Source organism: Rhopalosiphum maidis, chromosome 1 (assembly GCF_003676215.2).
Source record: "Rhopalosiphum maidis isolate BTI-1 chromosome 1, ASM367621v3, whole genome shotgun sequence".
Taxonomy (NCBI): Eukaryota; Metazoa; Arthropoda; class Insecta; order Hemiptera; family Aphididae; genus Rhopalosiphum; species Rhopalosiphum maidis.
Genome location: NC_040877.1, coordinates 37,290,158 through 37,307,710, shown reverse-complemented (window position 1 = coordinate 37,307,710; position 17,553 = coordinate 37,290,158). Strand labels below are relative to the sequence as shown.

Genomic DNA, 17,553 nt, shown 5'->3' with positions numbered 1-17,553 from the left:
ATGCATCTTTATCGACGTACGTATTTTTTTATTATGTTCATTCTGTTTTTAGCCACCCGCCAAGTTCGGCGCATACAGTGTATTTTATATTATAATTATTCTTGAAATATTTAATTTGTTATTTTATCTTTAATCTAACATTCTGACAGCGAATGACGATTTTATTATTTTATTTATTGGAAGTGAATGGTCAAGAATTATTTTTTATTTTTTTGGAAGAAAATGGACAGTGGAGGAAAACGGTATCTCGTTTTTGGAAGAAAATGGACCCACCCTAATGATTTAATATCCCGAAAAATGCCGGTAATTTCAGCCCACTTTAGCACCTATTCACATCATAGAGCAAATTAATTAGTCAAACGTTTTAAAAAATACGCTATGATTTATAAATCATGATATTAACTATAGTAACTATATAAAGTATATAGTAACTTGGTAGGTATATTATACTATTTAGCATACACATAACGGACATAATTCCCTGAAAATAAATCCATTATAAATAATACCTATACGGTCAGCCGGTTTACAAAAGTATATATACCTGATTACTTACATAATTTTAACTTGAAAACCGATAGTAGATAACAAATAATAATTTGATATAGTAATATGATGCTTGTCGATTATAATAATAATAACGATAATGTAATATGGGAATAAATCGAAAAGTTTTCATAAAATTCGTGACATTAACCTTCCATTGGAAGGGGCTAATCGCTAATGCATAATAGTAATATGGATGTAGACGATAAATTTTTAACTGCCCCCACCGTCGAAGTCTCGGATTAGTCGGATCCACCTCTGCAAATCGCTCCTAAAAACATGATTACGATCGTACAGCTGAATAATGCTGCGAGTTTAGTAATAATATAAAAATAGTGGATCCGTCCGAGTACGTTTGCTACCCGCGTTAGCGTTGCACGTGCGATGGTGCCATGTCCATCGGCCGGTGCGATTGTCGCGGGTCTTTTGACGTTTTACTCGTTGATTGTTCGAGGATCAGCCTTCGGTGTCTTGAATACAGTGAGTGACAATATATATGGAAACTATTTTTAAGATTAACTCTCTAAAATGTTAACGTTTTGGAAATATATATTTTTTTCATTATTTCAAATCGTAAAAATTACGTTTTTGAAAAAAAAATATGAAAATATTTCTACGATTTTTCTTGTTAATTTTTTTCAATCATAACTTTTGTTTATTTTTATAATTTATAATTTTCTGCGATTTTTAATATATGAAGACCGAATTTTAAACAAATAGTTAATTATAGTTAAAACTTAGAAATATGTATTTAAAATATAGCAGAGTGAACCAATATTTCTTTAAGGACTCCTCACTTGAAATACCTACTCTCCACACCACTCATATAAACTTTAAATACTTAAAAATTATAATTAAAATAATAACAATTTGTTCGAAATTTTAGTTACATTGAAATTCTCGGAAAAATATTCTCCTTCAGATTAGTAAATGAAAAATATATGCTGTTATTGTCTTTCAGAAAGGTAAAAATTATAATTATACACAATTTCGTAAAAAATTAAATTTCATACGCTCATAAAATTTTTTGTGTTATTGTCGTTAAAGTTTTCTTTTAAAGTTATTTAAAGAAAAATTTATGGAGAACCACCTTGTATTGAGTTTTTAATCTTAAGTGTATATATTACAAACATTTTATGAATTTTCAACTTTAAAATTCCTTGCAATTGTCGAAAATTTGACATAATTCGTAAACATTTGAACTTTAAACGCTTATAAACAAAAATTGTGACACACGATTTTTGATTTTTTTGTACTATGATAAGTACAAATTATAATAAGCCTTGTATTAAATTGTAAAGATTTTTTAGAATGCCAAATTTTTTTTATTAACATTTAAAAAAAAAAATTAGAAAAATCAAAAATTTCAATTGTCTATAAATAGCTTAAAAGTCAAAATATTTTGAAAATTCAATCGTAAATAGATAATGCTAATACAAACATTTCGAATATTTACAATGATTCATTTTTGAGTTACAGTAAAATATAAAAATCGATTTTGTCGATAATTTGTTATGCGTAAAAATTCCCGTTTTTCCGATACTTTTTTAGGGTTATTCCTATCGCTTTTTAAACTATTGGAAATTTTTTACTTTTGATCCCCCAAAGTATTAACTAGATTCATTTTACTTTTAGAAACGGGGCTGAAGTCAAAAACCAAAGCACTTCTTCAAAATGCGATGACAGACACAAATATTAAAAAAATTAAAAAAATCACATATCATTGTAAAATCAATATAGATACCCATCACCCAGTTCAGAATCTTAAGATGTCCATAAACATTAATACTTGTATATGAGTGTCAACTTTTAAAATAATAATCTTATTTATATATAATATTATCTATAGTTATATTATGTCATGAAAATATTTATTGCATTCCTAGACATATTTACTTTGTTTTTACACTCAATTTTAAAGTTGGATAGATGTGAATGATGCGATAATCAATATCATATTCATTATAAATATAATCCTATATTATATAATTAATTATGATTATAATTTATAATATTATAATGATTGTTTACCGGTCGCCAGTGCGTTAATAAAAAATACTATGTTATTGTTGTGAAACAATTCCATCTTTGAACTAAATATACTTTGATTAAATAATACTATACTATCAACGACTGAATTTTAAATATTGTCATAGATATCATGAATATTCATGGTTACAAATATTTTTTACAATTTAAGTACTTAAAAAGTTTGAAGCACTAAGATCATACTATGATTTCACTGCATTCAAAGAATAAAACAAAAAACCGAATTTAACGATAGATGTAAAAATAATAATAATAATATTAATACACGTATTATAAGATAATTATAATAATCAATCAAAAATAAGATTTATATGACGAATTTAAAAATCAATTTTAATAACTTGTAACCATGAAAATTGATTTGCATTATAAATGTATGAATACCCACAAAATTACAATACTGCCTAAATACATATAGGTATATTATCTTATAATATTCTCACTGCCGAGTCACTTATATAAACCGAAATATTTATATAAATATACATCATTATTATCTACATAATCTCTTAATTTTAGATTCTGAACAAAGTGATGAATGTATTGATTTTACAATGATGTGTGTTATTTTTTTTTTTTTATCTTTTTTTGTCTGTCATCACATTTTGGAATAGTAATAATGCTTCGATTTTTGACTTCAACCCCTCTTTGAAAAGGAAAATTCATCTAGTTGGTACTTTTGGTGGTCAAAAGTAAAAAATTTTCGAGTAGTTTTCAAAGCGTCGGAAGAAACACTGAAAAAATAACGGAAAAACGGGAATTTTTACGCATAACCACTTTTCGACAAAATCGATTTTTTTAATTTTGCTGTAACTCAAAAACGAATCATTGTAAATACTTTAAATTTTCACCAAATGTTTATATTATGGTTATCTATTTAAGATTAATGTTTCAAAATATTTTGACCTTTTTTAAGCTACTTATAGACAATTGAAATTTTCGACTTTTCTAAGTTTTTTTCTTAAAATTCCGATATAAAATTTGGCTATCCAAAAAATCTTTAAAATTGTATACAAACTTTATTATAAGTTGTGCTTATCGTAGTAAAAAAAATCAAAAATCGTTAGTCACAATTTTTGTTTATAAGCATTTAAAGTTCATGTGTTTACGAAATATATCAAAATCGCAAAAATTGGCAAGGAATTTTGAAGTTGAAAAATCATAAAATTTTTGTGATTTATACTTGAGGTTCAAAAATCCAATACAAGGTTATCCATAAGTTTTCCTTCAAGTAACTGTAAAAAAAAAATTCCAGCGTCAATATAGAAAACATTTTATGAGCGTATGAAATTTAATTTTTTACGTAATCGTGTAAAATAACGATATATTACAATTTAAATACAGGTAATAATATAATATATCCAACTAATTATCATCGACTGACAAATCATCTCCGTTCAGAATCGTTTTTTGTATACAATGATACCCGTCATTGCATTCAAATTTAACACATCCATTATCACCAGTGACCTACTCTCCATCTCTACTGTACAGCAGAGCGATACCCGCTTGCCCACTTTTTTAATATTCAGCACTATAAAAATAAATCGATATTTTTCTCAACTATTTAGTTTGTAATATTTAAGTGATTTTAACTGTATATCGTTTAAAACTAAATAAAATACTGTAAAGCATGATGAATAATTCAAGTTGATTTCAATAACAACAACTATAATATTTATACTTTATACCATCTAATATATATATGAGTATTATACATACCTACGACTTAGTATTTAAAATTATTATGTTTAATTTTTCCGGAATTGATTTATAATAGTTTTTAAATAAATTTGAACTAAATATCGAGGATTATGTTTTAATGTGTAAACCATTTTGAGTGTACCTTCCTCATTATATTGAGTAAGTTAACGAAATGCATATGAATATTTGATAAATCGTTGGATCTAAACACAAAAAACATTTGTGAGCGGAAACAATGTACCTATATCAACTTTTATTTCTGGAGACATTTTTTTATATTACCATTATATATATATAACATAGATTGCACAAATGTTTATCCAAAACATAATACATAATAATGTTATATTAGTTAGGTTCACACACACACACACACACATAGGAGATGTTTACCTCACTATATGATTTTTTCACTATTTAAAATTTAAATGCGTGACCCTTCAAAGTACAAATTATATCAAATTTTCAAATAGAAATCATCATCAGTTGTAGAAATTTTTTAACTTAAAACCTTTGAAAATAATAAGCTTTTATGTTTCCATACTACATCTAACATTAATATTGACACTTGCACTTCTGCAGTCTATAAAACAATTAAATTATGTATTAAAGATTAATAATTTAATTATTTAATTAGTCTATAAAAAATGAAATTATATTACAAATATATGCATATTGGTATACTGAAGTACGCTTAAAAAGCTACGTTTAATAATGATTTTTGGGTAAAAATAAATAAATTCGTTCCAACGATTGAAATCCCCTATAATATTATATTATAGGATTTCAATGGTTGGAACGAATTTATTTATATACTATAGTATATATTATTATAAAATATAAACTATACTACATGACTGTAAATTAGACTATACTGTAGATAACTTTCATAGGGTAAACTCATTGAAAACCATGGTCATCAATCCTATAGTAAGCATTCAGTAATAACCGAAGATGGATATTTAATTAATTTATTTCGCATCAAAGGCCGCGGTGGTCCGCCATTTTTGCTTCTCCATGCATTTATGGGAGCATCCGATCAATGGTTTTTAAGAGACAGCAATCACGATTTACGTATGTAACACTAAAAGTAGTCTGATAAATGATAACATTACAGTGTTTGATAAAAACCAAAATATAATTCTGTTTTGGTTTTTGCAGCCTCAATTTTAGTTAACAATGGCTACGATGTCTGGTTGGGCGATTTTAGAGGGAACGAATATTCTAAGAATCACACACACCTCAATGCAACTGATCCACGGTATTGGAAATTCAGGTAAATAACAAAGTTTACTGTGTTATATTATAAATGAAAATATATATTTTTAAGTTCAATAATGCAGAGAAACATACATTCGAATCATATATATGTATGTATATATATTCATATCATCCCTATTTGATTGGGTAGACCACAAAATGCGTACAATTGACAAAATCAAATTCTTCAATTTTTGATTTCAAGTGATATTATACTAATTATTGGTTATATAATTGGTCGTTTTATAGTTGTATTGCTCTTTTTCACATATAGATACATATTTCACGAATTCAAGCTTATTGTTTAAAAAGTTCAAAAAGTTTCTAATTATCTATCATATTATTCTCTTCGTTTAATGATAGTATAGAACGTTGCAGATCATAACTAGGTATATTATATACGTATAGCTGTGTGATAATAATAGTTATGTCTGTCTCTGGATAATATATAGTATATATAGGTGCTTATAGAACTTTACACGACTATTGTAAATAGTATTTCAGATTCGATCGATTTTTGTTGATTTTTTTTCTTTTTGATTGTGATCTCGCTTTTATTTGGTCTTACGTAAACAAAAATTGGTGCCTAGCAATTATAAGTTGTATGATGTATATACAATGTAACATAATAATTATATACTCAATAATATATCGTATATCGACGTGTGTACGCTTGTAGTACCTATATTTTCGTGTGGGCCTTTATACACGTATATGTGTTTTATGCACATATATTACGTAACTATAAACTAATATTTTTTTTGTTTTGCTATTCTTTAATTTTGTCTTGTATATAATTTACAATTATAATAATAATAATTAATTATATAATTTTATATTTTTTCATAAAAAATTTTGCTATTTTTATTCCCTGGTCTTTCAAAAAAATATATCACGCCATATTAAATATGTCCAGTAGTGTACTAGTGTATTATAATTATTTTTTTTTCTTGAAAAAAACATTGTTATTTTGTTGTTTATTAGTTATTAGCATATTTTTTTTAAGTCCCGGGATGCAATTCACGTATGTTTCAAAAATCCTTAGCCTCAATTTACACAGAATACGACTGACCTTTCTTCGGAGACACAATTTACATACTCCGATTTCGGGTACCTACAAACTAAACCATTAGTATAATTAATTAGTAGTATACATTTTACTTTGTATGATTTGGTATACCATTTTAATGTTGCACGACGCATGTGTCTGGTTTTTATGTATAGGTAATATAAAATTAAAATATGTATATATATAGCCGAAAACCGTTGTATAAACAATATAATTTAATGATCATGTCATCAAAATTTAGGGGTTACATAACATATATAACCATACATGTATTACGTGTCGTTAGTATTGAGCTTGGATTAAGGACCCCAGAGTTATAGTCATTGATTCGATAATTGTTGGTTCTCCTTCCAATACCAGTCCTTCAAACGACCAGTGTTACTTATAAATTATACTAAAAATGAAGAACGCGTGTAAAATGATAATGAGCATTTAAAAATCAATTTTACATAATAAATAGGTTACCAATAATAGTTACGTATTTATCTATATAGTAGCCATGGAAACAGGCGTACCTAGATTATATCGAGTATAGTATACTCAGTGAGTACTATATATCTGTATCTTTATATTTATAATTATATATAGTATATACACAGGATCTAAATTATCTAATAGAAATGAATATATAGTAACTGACAAAATATGTAATTAATTACCCGTGTACCTACCTAATGTATTTTGTTTAAAACAAGCATTATTACACAGGTAATTAATTCTATTTTGTTGTAATTTCTTGTTATACAACAGTCGCTATTTTTCAATAATACGATACTTTCAAATCCAATGTCAAGACTTAAATATAAATAATATTATTACATATAATAAATTATCACCCTGCGGCTCGTGTATTTATTGGCCCAATATACCTACTAGTAGAAATAGACTACTGAAATCAGTGGGCGGTGGACCAAAATCACCCTACAACAATTAACTATGATAACTAAATCGCAAACGGGTAAAAATATAAAGTCGGCTTATATTTTTTCGAATTATTGTATAGGTACTTCACATATAACTCATGAACACTGCAAGGGGTCAGAAAATTATTTGTTTTATTAAAGTTTTCGATTTATCACGAATCGACTTTATCCACATAATATTTATTTAAATAATTATTTTAATAATTTTTTTTTCCCGCAGCATTGACGAATGGGCATATTACGATGTCCCGGCTATGATGGATTACGTGTGCAACAATACGGAGTACGATAAAATGTACCTAGTGACGTACTCGTTGAGCAGTGCCATTTTGTTTGCCACCGCGTCCTCAAGACCTGAGTATAACGATAAAATCATTGTTAGCTATCACATGGCTCCATTCTTGGCGTTCACCAACATCAAATCTCTTCTGTTACGGATTGGCATACAGTTCGGAGAATTTTACTTGGTCAGTCATTTTATCTATATCCATTTTTTCGGTTTATCGACAGTGGCATATTATATGCATAATGCATATATAGTGATGATCCCTTTAACACTCAAAACTCATAGTAATAATTATTATTATTATCCCAATCAATTGTTTTTTCCTTTATATATAAGTAAGGAGTTTGGATGTTTTTGTTTTTTTTTTGCTAATTGATAAGTAATCAGCTATTTATATTATATAATTATTATTGTATGTGAAATGGGGAGTACGGCTTAGCGAGACTGAGGCAGGAAGAAATTTTAAGATGATTTATTTGAAAAGGTAAAATCAATATTTCCATCAAAATTATGATTTGCGAAAATAATAAGTTAACTTCAACTCTCATTTATCTACTAAAGTGATTATACTGAATTTATATAGAATTGGTATTGCCAGTCGTACAGAGGGTGTTCAACATTTAGAATAAAATATTATGCAAAGCTTTAAAATCACCTTTAAACACTTTTATGCGAGAAAAATCCACTGTTATAATAGGGTCCCAAAGTAGTAGAGTACTGAAGCATACTCTAAGAGATCTAACAAGAGAATAGTAAATAGCCTTAAGTGAAACAGACAATTTGAATTATTTATACAAGCGTGTCACATAATAATAACCATTATGTGTCTCCAGAGGTTTACAACAACACATCGCTTAAATGCGGGAGCTAAAATAAAATGTCGGGCTAAATATGACATCTAAATCTTTTTTTGCTATTTATTAACTCAAGAATTAATTTATTAATGACATAAGTGAAATTGATAATAGAACAACACGGCGACACCTTTAGTGACATAACGGAATTTGTCAACATTAAATTAAACCAATAGTAATAACCAAAGAATTTAGTACATTTTTCAATAACTGATTATACTCATATAATCTATTGTTAAATCTATTCGAGTCACCTATATTGTATTTCGACTGACGACTTAAGGTTGATACGTCGACACGCAGTATGATAATAATATTTTTATACTAACATTTTATAAGTTTGAATAAAATTATAATAATTGCAATACACGCCATTATTTTACAGGCAATATCACGAAGCATCAAGAATCATGAATTATTTGCAAGGAACAAGTGGTCAATGAATTCCATATCGCTGTTTTGTAATAAAAAATCAATTTTTTTAAAGGCATGCGTAACTTTGCTGACTGAATTATTTGGATTCGATACTTCTGGAAACTCTACTGTAAGTATCTTATAAGTCATCATTTTTAGCAGGTCATACTCAAACTTAATGTAATTGTGTATTCGTATTATTATTTGAACGGTGTGAAAACTACGTATATAATAAAACATTTTTTTTTATAATAGTCCGTAATAACTACGAAATGTACAAATTGCATGCACTCATTTTATTATACCACCAAGTCGTTAATTCTGTATACCATACCTATCAGTATATTATTATTCTAAAAAAGCTTAGATTTGTTTGCTTAAACCTTACTAATTTTTGCTATACAAATATGTCAGAATATTGGATGCTAGCGTGTAAGACCAATATACCTAATATATTTAATGGTGGTCAGTTTATATACCTGCATCAAAAGCAAAAACAAAATGTATGTTCGTAGTTTTCTAAAATATGAGCCTATCTTAAAATCCACCAGCATAGTCTATGTAGATAATTACGATATAGTATCCATATAAACTCAATTCAAAGATATTAATACATAATAAATTAGATTCTATTCAAATGTATACAAATAGCATGGACTCATTCAATATTATTCGGCCTTGGGTACCTATTACATTGGACATTGGTTAGGTTTGATAGAATTTATTTCGATAGGTAATTAGTAATACGAGTAACTATTCTCATTTATCCATGGGGCATATGGCCATTTATACCTACTTTAATACATTACCTACTTAACAATTTTATGTAATTTCAGACGGACTTAGATTTTAAATTAACTTATTCGAGGGCGGGTGTATCGTTGAACAGCATAGACCATTTACTTCAAATGATCAAAGCCAGTAAGTATAGATAATTATAATAAATATGTAATATTCACTTTAATATACGTTATGCGTACCATCAGACTATAGGTAACTGCTATACAGTATAACAGCTTAGAAAATATTTGGGGCAAAAGCTTATTTTGTTTATTACATCGTAACTAAGAATAGTGTTATGACACTTAATCGTTATTATCAACATTATGATATTTTCTCCGCAAAATAAAGTTACCTAATTTTGAAATTCTTCATTTAAAATAAGTAGGTATTAATATTTTATTTAGGAAATTAAATTACTTATATTTTAGGACTAGGATATTATATTATCCATTTTTAGGTGAATTATTATTTATACATTTAACTGTAGGATCTTTTAATTTTTTTTAAATATTAATAAATATCTATACTGGCCGATACACTTGATATAATTGACTCGGTTAGCGTGTGTTATTATTTTCTAAGAATCCAAGATTATGTGTTCAAAATTATAATCATATTAGTGCAGAATACATTGGGGAATGAGAAGAGCCTCTACTATGTTATGAAATATGATTTTAAACAGTATCTCTGTATAATTTATAATTTACTCTGAGTTACGCCATTAGATAAATACCTAATCATATTATTTATAATAGTTTATTAACTTACCTAATCTTATTATACAAAGTATTTCAATAAATTCACACTTCAATGCTTGCTGTTTTTTTTTTTTGCGTGCAAACGTTGACTTCCATTTTATAGGTGACACTTAAAACTATTGTCGTTTATTAATTATCATAAGCGATTTCTAACATTTTAATATTATCATGTTATCAAGTCGTTATACATACATTAAATAGATAAATACAATAAATAATTATGTTTTACTATCTTCATTATTTAAAGATTATCTAATCGAAAATTATTCTTAAATCCAGTTTAAGAACATATAATAGATGATTTTTAAATAATCTTGAAAATATATTTTTCATGAAGTTCTTGTTTGTTCCACCAACTGATTGTATAAAATTAGCCTAAAAAAATTCAACATATTTGTAGATAATTACTAGTTAGTAGTTAGTAGTTACATTTTACTATTATTACTATTATGAGTTTATATTCATAATTTTGTAAGTTTTCCTCAAAATCATTCTATGGGAATGTTCCCACAAAAGATTTTAAGTATGTACTTAAATTGTAAATCTATTCAAGAACATATTTTTTAAATTGACAAATTCTGTAAAAGTGGTCACAACATTACTAAAAATACTGAATTCCAAAAATAAAATAATATTTACTAAAAATATAAATGTTATAGGTAGTACTTATTCGATTATTTCAATGTTTTATTGATAATTTGATAAACTCAAATTAAAATGTCGTCTGATTTATTCCAATGTATCATCAGATCTGGAATCTAAAAAAAATTAAAAATTAAAAAGAAATTAATAAATTATATTAATTGTGATTAACTTGACTGTTTTTTAAACTACTATCAAAATGTTGTCCAATTAACTATAACCCTCTGACTTATATCTAGCAACAAGTATATATAAAAAAAAAAAATGAAAAAAACTATAAAAAAATCTTTCAAAGTAAAATTTGACATTTAAATTATTAAATATGATATTATTACCTTGATTACTCAATAAAATATTTTCAATTCCATTTAAGTTAACTGCATTCTATAAGCTTCTATATTATTATATTATGTAACAAATAATTCAAATATTATATAAAAGAAATACGAATATTATATTATTGGCTACTTACACAAGTTATAGTTATAAATTATTAATTAATTATAGAAAAAAAAATAAAGAGCGTAATATTGTAAGTAATTCAATCATTTAAGTATAATTTGTATTATTACCTTGGTTATTATATAAAATATTTTCAAGTCCATAAACGTTTGACTGCATTGTTGTATAAGCTTTTATGTATTATGTAACAAATAATTCAAATAATTTAAACATTTAAAAATAAATGATATTATAATGCAGTCATACAGACAACTGCTAAGTAGTTAAATGTATTACCTTGATCACAGTTGTTGATAAAATGTGTAGTTGATTCTGCGGTGATACTTAATTTATTAAAAATATTAACAACAATAAAATGCAATAGCTATATAATTATAGGTATTGCAATCACTAGTTTTAAACCAGTGTGTATATTACCTAACCTGTGACATCGGATATTTTTTATTGTCTATTTTTAGAATATTTACAATAATATTACGAGAGTTCTGAGTGATCACCCTACGCTATTGTTATTTGAAATGTTATATATATATATATATATATAATTATTTTTTTATTGAAAAGAAAAGAGGCTTTAACATCTGAAGTTATTAGCCTTGTGTTATATATTTATAAATACGCTATACGTGTATATTCGTATACATAAATCATTTTAAAATAATTAAAAAAATGTATTTAATCTATGATGACAGATGTAGATGCACACCGTAGACGTTAACTTCATATAGATCATAGATCGACATTTATAAGATATCATAATCAACACATTGCACACAGGGTGCCGATTCTGTCGTAAAATTGCTTTATGCCGACTGAAAGATTTTATAACTTCGAGTTAAAATTGTATGAGGAATGCGCAGAAAAACTGATTTTGGTCGGTCTGCGACGTGTTCTCTCGCTGGGCAGAAGTATAGTAGTTTATAGCACACATTAAGTGCCACGATGGTTTTTCATCGCAAAACCCGTATAGCCACGTCAAAAATGTGTGGTAAATACCAAATACGTCTGGGCGCATTTACCCAAAACAGAACACTTTAGGGCGTAAATCCGTTCAACGTTTGGGCGTAATATTCCCCTTCATAATAACACGTTTGGGCACATTTATTTTTTGCATATATTGATATATTAGTATATTATTATTTGAGCCTACTAGCTTAACCTAAAAGATACTGCGAGGAGGTTAACTTAATTTTTTTTGCCGCATAACGTGGTCCTAATTTTTCTACCTATGTAATTTAATATATTTTTTTCAACTTCATAAGTTTTCCAACATTTTCCAATAATCAAGACATAAAATATAAAACGAATGAGTACTTAATATTAGATTAAATTACACAAAACTTTTGATTAAAAATTACAATATTCAATATTGTGCTTACACGTGTTAAAAATGTTCAAGAAATTTTTTTAAACTGCGCCCAAAAGTATGACGTCCGGTCGGTGGTGTCGACCGGACGATATTATACTATTTAATATTTTTACTACACAAATCGTAATCTATTCAACTATTGGTTTAATTATGAGTGTTTTTCATTAACTCTGTATTCTGAAAAAACACGCTGTATACACCAGAAAGGAATTCAACGTGCTATATTTTCTAAATATGAAAAAAATGGAGTTATTGTGAAATATTTAAAACGAATGTATTAATTACAAAGTATGAAAAATGCGTAAAATCAAATTTACCTCATTTCATTAAAAATCTTGTGAAACGAATTAATCACTTGCCAAAAATAATTTATCATGTCACAATGAAAATATGTATTTACATATAAATCCGAGCCCTACTTGACTATTTATATGAAATCAATAAATAACTTCACTTTTGTCCTACAATGATGGCCCTTCATAGTGGAAAATTAAATTTTATAAAATGATAAGTATTGTCTGACTGCTTTAGGTTTGACCTATAGGTTAAATTGCTCCAAGCTTCAATGGCTCCAATTACAATAAAATTAAAATTCGAAGGACCTGTATAGAATGAATTTAATTTGGATTAATTCTTCGCTATAGGACTTGAATTCAGAGTTTTTTTTTGTAATTTGGTAAATTTTTCCCCCAAGTTAGTTTTTTCGAAAATACTATTTAAGTTTTATAATTACTATAACTCATAACTTATACCTAAGTAACCACGTTTAAATGTTTTATTATATTAATTATTATACTTCATCAGTCATAAATCATATTAGAACTTATAACGACACTAATTATTATTATACATAGGTAAGCAAATAAATTTGGTTCGAAATAAATTCAGCTACACCTCATTCAAAGCATCATAACTTGTGAGTTACGAGGTTATAATTTAATTTAATTTTGTATGCCATTAAACATATATAAATATAATGTACCCGAAGTTCAATTACCAAACCAATTTAATGTCAGTAATCAGAATCAGATATTTTATCATAAACAATTTTTACTGGAGAAGGCTAATTTTATTTATTCTAATTAATTATTCAAAACAACAAAATATACCTATCTATAAACATCCCTCTCTTTAAAATTGTATGAACCAATACTTGTATATCCTGTGAACTATGGTGTGTGGCATTCCGCATTCACAAACAATAATCTTACTATAATTGAAAACTAAACGTCACGAGCATAACCGTTTATTTATTATAACTAGTTTGATGAACTTGTTTGTAGAGGTTGATGCCGCTAAAACACTATTTTTTTTATTAGCATATTATTATTATTACAACGGGTCTTATTATTGTAATTTGAAATAAATTATCATTATAAGAAGTGTACATTGTAACATTCATGAAATACCTATAGATAAAATTATAAGACACTAAGACTAGTATAATTAGATACCTCATTTTTAAGCTTGAATTAAAAATATTCTTAAACCTGAATCATTGATAATAAAATATTCGCTTGGAATAATAATTCAAGGCCGTAATATGAATGTTTAAATTAAAATAAAATATGAAATAAACAAATTATTAGATTATATTATTAGATTACCTATACCCAATAATTATATTTTAGCCATGTATTCATCCTGGTTTTAACGGCAATCTCGGGTGTCCCGGTCGGTTATTAAATTTGTCCCAGTTAATAGAAGCTGAGAGGAGATAACTTTAAGAGGACGTTACAGTCGTTACACTGGTGGTTATTTTCAGCAGTAAAATATAACATAGAATAACATTGTACACTGTATTGTTGCATGATTAGCTTACATTATGTAAAAGTTTATTCGATATAATGTCCCAGTTTGGTAATTTTAAAATCTAGCCACTCTAATTATAATAGTTAATATATTTTATTATTTTATGAATGATTAAAAATATACAAATCTCCATTTAATAAGCACGATGCGAGAAGGGTATTTTATTGAGGAGGTGTACTAATTTTATATTTGAGGGGTATATTGAAATCCAAAACGTACTATTGTCAAAATATATTTATTGTTTAAGTATAAATCCTATTTTTTTGGCATTTCAAAATTTACAATCTTCCAAAATGTAATAGGTACGTTTTGGATAAAAACATTTTATCACCCTAGACTTACAAAATTGACACTAGTACATAATACGTCTTGACATAACACTGGAAAAAGTAATTTTTTATTATCTAAAATCTAAGTATTATATGGAATAGGCTCGTTTTGGATTAGTCAGAGATTTTAAAAATATTTAACCGGGAAACAGTACGTTTTGATAATATTCTAACAACGCCAATCGATTTCTTTACATCTTTTTCTAGAAGAATCGATAAAACTCGGTTTCGTAAATGTTGGAAAAAAGTACGTCTTGGGTTTCTACCCCTTATTTAGGAAGGCTTCGTCGCTAGGACCACCAGACATTACACTGCCCAAGCCCATCCATAATAGTCACGAGGATGTCATAACACAATTACACAATGCATTTAAACTGAATATATTTCGATAGAATTGAACTAAGTCCTTACTGTACAATTAGTGCACATAAGTACACACGAGCAAAAGGTTTTTAATTTATTCGCTTACTGCTCGTGTGTAAAACGACGAATATAATATAAAAATCGAACCAATAAAAACATCGTATAGTTAAATATCGGCAATAGGTATATTATAATTCATAGCCAATAGGTAAACACTTAATACTTACTATAGCAAATAGTATTATAATATGGTTTTGATGCAGCAATGCAGCATGGCAGCGGTATATATTTATTTGCCTAGTTCTCTAGTAGTAAATTGCAGATTGGACATAATACAGTCCTATCTGTTATATTAATATGAAAATATGTAATATTTATAATTATATGTTTGACACCACTGTGGTAATCGCCATGAGAATTTATTATAATTAAACTACATAGTACATACCTACGTATAATAATCAATAAATTAACTAAAGACCGTTGCTATTTTACAGATAAATTTCAACATTACGATTTAGGACATAATAAAAATTTGAAGAAATATGGACAGGCCAAACCACCGGAATACGATCTACGAAAGGTCACGTCACCCGTTGTATTGTACTACAGCAAGAACGACCGGGTCGTAGATGATGGTGTAAGTCGTCAATCGATTAAATATTTATTTTTTAAATGCATTACGCCAATTAATACCAGTTTAACGTTGAATTTGTTGAACATATTGTTGTTATTATAAAATAGTATGACTAATATCGTGACAGTCTTAAATAGTCTAGGCGGAGAACAATATTCCGCTTTTGGACTGGATGGATTAGATAGGTATTGAAAAAAAGTAGAAATCTTTATAAGTTTCTATGACGCTGTAGACCATATACTGTATACCTAATACCTATTACCTATATACTATAGGTAGGTACTTTAAGTAGATAGATGTCTAAGGTGCATAAACATCAGAAAATAAAAGACACTGAATAGTTTTTTTTTAAATAAAAACTACCTACCTTAGTACATAATAAACTAACAAAAATGATAAGAGAAATGTAGGTATGACAAATTTTTGAATACATTATATTATAGTTTTTTAATTTTTTCCAAAATAATTGTTGAGATGAAAGATAATCTTATTAATTTATTATCACCGATGATTTAACGTTGAGTCTTGTTCAACACCTTCATCGAATAATTATAAATTCGGAAAGAATCAAACTACATCAGATTTTACGGATAATATATCTTCATGTCATCCAAAACTATATTATATTGAAGCAGCAGGCTATGCGAATGCTATGTCATGAAATAAAAAAAACTGTCACAATTAGAAAAGGAGTATAACAATAATATTGTTAGAGGATTAATTCTTAATCCGATCAACAACCGTTAGTTGTTCTAGTTGGTCATATTATGGATAATTTAAAAAAAATTGATGATATCAAATTATTGTTAGGTATCGTATACTTATAGAACAAAAACATTGGTTCTCTTAACCTAGCCTGTCAACAATTTATGATTTTATTTTTAACCAAGTACCTGACTGTATTGTTTAATTTTATTTTGTTTTTAGACTATACACAAGCTGATCTCGGTTCTACCAAAAGTCTATCAAACAATAATGATTCCTCATGATAAATTTGGTCATATAGATTATGCATTTAATTCAAATGCTAAAACATTAGTATTTGATTCGGTTATAAACATTGCAAGACAATTTAGAATTGCTCCCAGCCGTAGTAAATACGGTTATTATTATTATTATTGACAATATGTTGTTAAATATTTAACTATTTTATTATATTTTTTTATTTTTAAAATTTTGTACAATCATGTATTTCTAATAAATTATACCAAAGTTAAATTATAGAGGATCGTTTTATTTTAATAATATTATAAATAATTATGAATTATGATTCATAATACAACAAAGTATCGA

General features: G+C 26.9%; 1 protein-coding gene across 1 annotated transcript; it reads left to right on the top strand.

Annotated features, from left to right (window-relative positions):
- The first annotated feature begins 873 nt into the window (after positions 1 to 873).
- On the top strand, positions 874 to 17,483 carry LOC113560725 (lipase 3-like). The gene is made up of 8 exons (XM_026966774.1): positions 874 to 1,026; positions 5,193 to 5,373; positions 5,461 to 5,575; positions 7,772 to 8,018; positions 9,077 to 9,235; positions 9,942 to 10,026; positions 16,121 to 16,263; positions 17,188 to 17,483. Exons 1-8 carry the CDS (start codon positions 931 to 933, stop codon positions 17,380 to 17,382), a joined length of 1,221 nt encoding a protein of 406 aa, XP_026822575.1. The 5' UTR covers positions 874 to 930; the 3' UTR covers positions 17,383 to 17,483.
- The last annotated feature ends 70 nt before the right edge of the window (positions 17,484 to 17,553 follow it).